The sequence below is a fragment of the Propithecus coquereli genome, unplaced genomic scaffold (assembly GCF_000956105.1).
Source record: "Propithecus coquereli isolate 6110/MARCELLA unplaced genomic scaffold, Pcoq_1.0 Scaffold165, whole genome shotgun sequence".
Classification (NCBI taxonomy): domain Eukaryota; kingdom Metazoa; phylum Chordata; class Mammalia; order Primates; family Indriidae; genus Propithecus; species Propithecus coquereli.
In genome coordinates this window covers 131,800-139,681 of record NW_012141080.1, presented here as the reverse complement: position 1 = coordinate 139,681, position 7,882 = coordinate 131,800, and the positions used below count along the sequence as shown (strand labels likewise).

The window sequence follows — 7,882 nt, the reverse complement described above, 5'->3', positions numbered from 1 at the left end:
GGATGGTTAATATAAGTAAAAATAAACTGCATTATTATACTGAACCACACCTAGCAAGGCATACAGACTACTAAGTGCAAATGGTTTTTCAAGACTGGTTTCTCTCTCTCGGTAACCAGTTTTCTATCAGACTTCCATCATCATACAACTGGAACAGCTTCCATAAAGTCACCAGTAGGAAATAAGATTTCTTTCAAATATCTACTTCCAGGCCTCCCCAGGCTCTCCTCCCCACCTCCCTTAAGTACTTAATTTCTTTCCTGAAGTAGATCTTCCATAAATATTACAATATTAAGGACTAAATTTTAATGAATGCAAATCAGAGGAAATGAAAGGACATTACCTCCCATTCAAACCTTCCTTTAAAAAAAAGGTCTGTTTCCAAGTTATATTTTTAACTTCCTCCATGATTCTCTTTTAAAAAGATGAACACAAAATCTCTCCGCTAATGACTTTATTCATGAATCTATGATGGAACTCAAAATAGCAAAGAACATGAAAATTTTTCAGACTAATATTTATCAACCAAATACATCAGAGAATACATCTATTATTTATATAACTAACAAAAATGCCTAAAATGCACATGAGAAAGAGAATACAAATATTCTCCACTTGGTGGAACTTCAAGGTAATGAAGAATTGCCTGATACACTTTGCCAGAAAATACGTTACACTATCAAATACATACAAAAGAAATCATATGTAACTGGTAAAATAACCATCTCATGGCTAATCTTTTGGTGAAGTGTCATTTTCATACTGAAAAAAGAAATTTAGTAAAGATTAAAATTTTTAAATGCTGAGCTGTCATTTCAAAAATATTAAGGTTTTTTGTTCATATTCACTATGTTCATCACATTCATATCTCCGATATGAAACTATAAACACTATCTTAAAACTTTAAAAAAAAACTTTTCATTCACAGATTTCCTGGAAGTTAAAAATTACACCATTGCTAAATGAAACTTTTCATGATGAGAGTGTATTAGACACAATTTTTCATTGTTTTAAACATGATCTTTGGTTTAAAGCTGTCATCTTTTAGTTGGATGATTGTGGTTATTAAAATATTCATACAACAGCATATTAGCTTCATTTGAGCCATAAAAGAAAATTGGGTCCACGGCCTAAGGGCAATGAATGGCACATATCAAGAATCTGGCAAGATGAATTCCCTGAAATCCATAACTGACATGTTAAATGTTAAAGGAAATCAGTGTTGCCAAGATACCCACTTGCAAAAGAAAAGAAACTAAGTAGATAAAGGAAATCAGTGTTGTTGAGGAGTGGCTCACCTCCTTTCATCAACGAACACCATTAGCCACTGAGAGGAAATTAGCTTGGAAAAAACTATCTAATCTGAATGAAGGCACACAGGTGCAAATCCTAAGCAGATAAACAAGACCAAGCAAGCCGCATATGTCAGCATGGGCCTATTGACGGCATGCACATAATGCATCTCATATTCAGAGGTTGAATACTATCACTGCATAGATTCCACCACGTGGACGAAGTCTATGTTTATGGATGTATACATCCCAGAGATCAGAACTAGCTGATGGTTTTCCAGAATTAACGAGACTTTGAATGATGCAAACATTGACATTTCCCTAAAATAAAAGATTTTAAATTAATAGAGCAATGGGATGCAAGAATACTGGATAAATGATAAGTCATAAAGCTGAATCTCAGAAAGGACATGTTCAACTTCATAACTGAAGGCTGCTGACAATTTCTTCTCTCTCCCCCTGAATAATCAAATGCAAATGCCTTTTAGCAATGGCAGCATTCAAATCCCACAGAAAATCAAGTAGTGCCCCGTTAAGGAGCACCTCCATTGGCACAAACTGTAAAACCTGCTGGGGTGCGTCAGAGTTAAGCAAAGTGCTCAACAGTTCATTCATATTCTGCAGATACTGGAAAACTGGATTTGGAAGGTCCTTATAACCAACACATAGCAGGACTGCACAGGTCCTCAGGGGTTCAGAGGACGTGGGACAAGAAAATGTGATGAATCTAAAACAACTGTGGAGTACAAACATCAAACCAGCCATAAATCTTGTGAAACAAGAAAGTACAGGCAAAATCATAACATCTCCTGTATGAAGCTGTTGCAATGAATGCAGAAGGCAGTCTAAAAACAAATGCTGGTAAGTTGGGTCTCCATCATGAAGCAATGAACAGCTAAAAGTCAGGAGTTCAGCTGATTCCAGGAGTTGAACTTCCAATGGTATACGCATTTTGATATCATGGAGAGTCGGCAAACCCACAAGCAGGCACTTTATTGGTTTGCTGGGTTCTACACCCTGATCATCCTGAAGGCACTTGGTAAGGCTAAACAACTCAGAAAATATCAGTTCCTGAGAAAAAACATGACAAGAACAATAATATTGCTGTTTTGGCCTATACTTGGAATCTGAATTCAAAGCTCCTCCTAATGACTTTTCAATGACTTCATTAAGTGTCTTTAAAATTTCACCATCGCAGAAGGAAGAACACTTTACCTTTGGCAGTTTCTTTCCCTCTAAAATATGCCATAAGTGACACTCAAGATTAGAAGCTGTCCCTTCTAAAAGAGAACTTTGCCCAGGATGATATACACCATGTTCTTCAGCCCAAATATTAAAGTATCCTTTGGCTACTTTATCTTTCCATGAAAGGGTTTCCAGCATCTTCCTTTCATTATAGGTTTTAAAATATCTGTTCCTCTGCCCAAACCATTTTGTATTTGTACTACAACCAATATTTGACTTTTTTACTAGCCAGTTATTTCTGGAAAGAGGCTTCAGTTGAAATTTTTGCATGAAATACTGTACAGCACAATCCCTTAAATTATTCAGCTTTGTTTGTTCCCCTTTTCCCATGCACTCAAACAGACGAATGTTCTCAGAAATAGTCTCTAGCTGATATTTATGAAAGAATGCACAACATTCTTCATGTCTTTTAAGAAAAGATTCAGGAATCACAGGATGGGGAAAGAGGGCTTTCCTGGTCATTTCGGTCCCAAAATTCAGCACCATCTTAGATAACAGAGGACGGATGGCCTCTCTTCCCTTATACTGAAGACATATCACATAGACTTCTGAGTTCCCTGCCTTGCTCGTAGCAGGTTTGAAAACATGGACTTGGTCAAAGGAACAGTTTAGCAGGTACATCAGGTTTATGGAACAATGTTCAAACAAAGTAAACATCTTCAGAACAAAAGAGCCACCATTTCCAAGAGTGGTCAGAGCAGTGACAACTTCACAGTAATGCAAAGAAGAGACTAAAGCTTCCTGTTCACCTGGGTTTCCTTGGCAATCAAAACTCCCATCTGCAGTGATCAAGTGAATGGTAGCTATGCTGCTTATGAAATTCTGAAGTCCAGTCAGATACTTCAGCGTCATGATATCACCGGTGTTATCTGGACCAAAGTACCAACAATGCAAGGTATTTGCAATAAGCCGGTCATCCATAATCATCGTAAGATTGTCATTGGCTTCATGGTAGGGATTCAGAGTATTAGCTACCCAACTCCAATCACAAGGGAACCTATGGGATTTTAAGTAGTGATTGAGACTAGCTATAAAAGCTCCAGGAGCTTCACAAAGGTGTAGAGAATTCAGTTTTCCATTCTGAAAAGCTTCCTGTGGAATCAGTGGAAAGCTACACAAAATCTCATGGAACTTACACCATGCTTGAGTACAAAGTTCAGCATTCATAGATTTTCTAACATGAGAAATGATTTTTCCTGCTTTATTAGTGAAAGCAGTATGCTCATGCCACTCATCCAATTTCTTATCACTCAGTAGGTTTTTTACTTCATTTAGGGAGTTCTTCAAATCAAGAAAGGCATTAAATTCTGTGTGGTCACAGGTGAAAATCTCACTGGGATCTGGTAACTGCCACTCATCATCAAGTGGCTTGCCATAAGAAAAATTCTTGGCAAAGAGTTCAAAAATGTCAGCAAGAACATCTGGGCTGAATGTCTCAAGACTTGGTAGCTGCTGAACTGGTGGCTTTCTGCACTTACTCATTTTCAAATCAAATTAAAATCTAGAAAGAGAAAACGCATAATTAAATGAATCAAATTTATTAGTGAAATCGCATCAGAAGCAAATATGATCACACTTGTGACAAACTCCATAAAATGAGAAGGCTAATGTCAGCACGCTCTGCTATATAACAAGGTAATTTGGAATAATGAAAGTGTAAAGGCTTTGATGTCCAACAGACCTGGGTTCAAATTCCAGCTCAGCTACATACAGCTTAATAAATGGCCCTAGACAAATTATTTCATGCCTCCAGGATTTGGTTTCTTCCCATTAAAAAAATTGGCTTATCTTTTTTTTTAGAAGAGGATAAAACATACTAGCATATAAAAAGCTTATATCAAAGAATAACCATCATGAACGACAGCTCTTACTATCTTAGTAATCCATCTAGCTCCTTCCCAAAGTTCTCCTCTACCCACAGCTGTGACACCACCCACATGGCCTACAACACACACACACCTTTAGATATTCATCCCTCGACATGACCTTTGTTCAAGTCTAACAAATGACTTTTAGCTTTTTAGTTACCTCCCTACCTCACCTCCTTGATGGAGTGGACCATGCACCCGAACCCAGTACTGGTCCTGTCACCAGCCACTTACCCCCCTATTAGTATTGCTGAATACATCCTCTGTCCAGATTTCATTCTCTAAGACATGCACTTTGGTGGTACCAATCACCTGTGTAGGTCACCAACTAATGTTCACCATCATACAACTTGTAGACTTGAGTGGTTAGCCTCCTTTTGCTTGATACTAAAACTGAACAACAGTTCACCTTGGCATATCTCTAAACTATAGATTCCTGCCTTTTATATACTTGGTCAGACAGCTCCACACTTAACACTATAAAATATCACTATTTCTTCTTGCCACTAAAACTTAACACACTTTGATGTACTGAACATACAAATAGTCTCTCTACATTCTGTGTACTAACACTGACAAACAAACCAAAAACATGAGAAAGAAGCAAGGCTTAATAATACAATGTTGGAAAAGTTATAAATCCCAGGAGGTAACAGCAATGAGTTATTACATGGTACCTGTTAGTGCAATGTTAATAGACAGGTGCTTGAGTTCATGAATTCTGCACTTATTTAGCATATACAATGCATTCTACAGGCGGTTTTCAAAAAAACAATCTAGGCTGGTTTCAGTGGCTTATGTCTATAATCTTTGGGAGGCCATGACGGGAGGATCACTTGAGGCCAGGAGTTTGAAACCAGCCTGAGCAACATAGCCAAGAGGGGCATGGTGGCACGCACCTGTGGTCCCAGCACTTGGGAGACTGAGGCAGGAGGATCGCTTGAGCCCAGGAGTTTGAGGCTGCTGTGAGCTATGATCCCATCACTACACTCCAGCGTCGGGGAGACCCTGTCTCTAAAAGAAAAAAAAAAAAGTAAGTCTAAATTTGTTAAATGCGAAATAATTGACAACTAAATCACCATCTCAGAAAAGCAGATGTTGTTTGAAGATAAAATGGGAAATAAAGGGACCTAATGCCATAATAAATATATGAATATCCAGATGACTTCATACTTTTAGCATTTACTTTGTGTTGTTCTTTTAGCACATTTTTTTCTTCCTTTTTAATTTTATGCTTAAATTACTTACAACTCTACCAGTTAAGTTCAGGTATCTCCTAAGTCATTTGTTTGCCACAGTGTATTTACAAATTACATGTAAATAGAGATTAATAGTCACAGTTACCCCATCAACGTATTTTTCTTACCTTAGATCATTTTTTTCCACTGAAAGCTGTATTTAGGCAAATTTCTGGAGGAAGACAAAATGGAGGTATTTCCACCTTCACTAAAATCCTAAATGAGGGCAAATAAAAGTTTATTACAACAAGCTCCTCTGTCTTTATTTACACTGTGCATACTGGAAACTACAACCATGCTTAGATCTCAACTATATTCTATTTTGGATAAAGTCTGATTTTGGTTAACTTCACATGTTAATTAATAGCTGTAATTGAGCTGTGAAATCTTACCTAAGCTAATAGGGTAATTTAACTCCACAGGCGGACAACTAAAGTGACTTGAACACAGCACTGTTCTTCCTGACTATACTTTGGCTATGGTGCCACCTAATTTTTATTAACTACTCCTGTACTCATTCTGCTCCAGCCACATAGGCCTTCCTCATTGAAGACACCAAGCACATTCCAAGCTGAAATCCTTTGCATCGGTGGGTCCCTCTGCCCAGAATACTCTTCCCCCAGACATCAGCACAGCTAATTGTCTCACGTCCTTCTGGTATTTGTTCGAATGTAATTTTCTCAGCGAAGCCTACTCTACCATGCTTATTTAAAACCGTATCTTGCATTCCCAATGCCCCTTATCTTGCTGTATTTTTCCCCCATGGCATTCGTTTCCTTCTAACCTATAATTTACTTATTTATGTTTACTGTTTATTGTTTGTCTTCCCCAAACTAGAATGTAAGCTTCCTAGGGCAGAGCTCTTTGTTTTGTTTATTCACATATCATCCCAAGAGGTTAGAACAATGCTTGGTACACAGTAAGCACCACGTATTTTATTGAATAAACGAGTGGATATCATACTTAGCACAAAAAGCACTTCTTTGTTCAGGTTCTGAACATGAGTCATAATAACGCATCTCAACTTCACTACTGCACTTCAATGCATGATCAAAAAATAATAATAATAAAAAAAAGCATGTGGTTTGGAGTGTGGGAAAATTTTCCAGGATATGATCCTCTCTGTCCCTTTCATTAGCACCCCATAGAGCTTTGTGGCATAATTCTGCTAGGTGGGTATTACCATTCTTCTATTGCAGACTCGAGTAGAAGTCTTGTGGCTCCGCCCAAAGCCACAAAGGGAATACTTGGAAAATTGGTGAGCCTAACACAAAAACCACAAGATCTCATCAACAGTTGTCACCTCTCTAATGAACACTTACAAAGCAGTTCTAGGTGCTTCCGCCAACTCCTCGTCCCAGCAACTGTGACACTAACAGCAAGTGTGTATCCAGGGCTTACTTTGGGCCAGGGGCACCCAAGACCTCATTTCATCTAGTGGAAGCGAGCCCCAAGCCCCATTCGAGTGGCCCAGTCCCTGACCTGGCACACACTCCAGTCCCAGCCCGTCTCACCCGCTGGAAAGTCCGAGGAGGACCCGGGCTCGGAACCAGGCCTGGATTACCTTCGCTCACGCCCACCTGGGGCCCCACTGCCTGGAGAGATTGAGCTTCAGTCGCTCTCCACACTCCAGAGGGCCATTCTCCACTTCCGCTCCCGGAGCTGCTTCCCGGGGTGGTCGCTCCTTTGGGTCTGAGGCACCCTCAGCCGCAGGGGAGAGAGGTGGCGTGCTGGGTGGCTAGGAAGTTTGCCCGGACCGGCCCTCACAGCACCGGCCCAACTCCTGGCCCCGCCGCCGCCGAACGCCGGCCGACAGCAGCCCGGGAACCCTGACAGTTGCACTGCGCACGCGCCTTCTAGGCCGGGCTGGCGACGCATGCGTCAACGTTACGCACGCCGGCTGGTCTCGCAGCGCCAAGGCTTCAGCGCCTAAGGTTTCGTTTCTCCGTGGGGTACCGAAGGGAGGAAGGAGCAGCCTCCAGCACCCCAGACGCTATGGCAACGGAAGCTGCGAGCGCAGGCCTAGAGTCCTTTAGTCCCGCCCCTGAGGGGGTGGACTGGTGGGATGGGGCGGGGCATACCTGTCAGGGCATGCTGGCTCCGCCCACCTGGCCTGTGGCCCCAAAAGCTGTCTGGCACTGTTGAGCAGATGTGTTAGCCTTGGGTTAAAACTGGAGCTCAAAAATATGAGGTTAAAAGGCAAACTAGGGAAACTGCGAGATAATATTGTTATTATATA

General features: G+C 40.6%; 1 protein-coding gene across 1 annotated transcript; it reads right to left on the bottom strand.

Moving 5' to 3' along the window:
* Nucleotides 1–1,087: 1,087 nt before the first annotated feature.
* On the bottom strand, nt 1,088–5,331 carry CMTR2 (cap methyltransferase 2). Its single transcript, XM_012641523.1, has 2 exons — nt 5,305–5,331; nt 1,088–4,038 (listed from the first exon to the last, which is right to left on the bottom strand). The coding sequence occupies exon 2, from the start codon at nt 4,017–4,019 to the stop codon at nt 1,713–1,715; it is 2,307 nt and encodes a 768-aa protein (XP_012496977.1). The 5' UTR covers nt 4,020–4,038; nt 5,305–5,331; the 3' UTR covers nt 1,088–1,712.
* Between the last annotated feature and the right edge of the window lie 2,551 nt (nt 5,332–7,882).

Excerpts from the sequence above, each read along its gene's own strand:
- CMTR2 (XM_012641523.1), bottom strand. The coding sequence starts at position 4,019 with ATGAGTAAGTGCAGAAAGCCACCAGTTCAGCAGCTACCAAGTCTTGAG.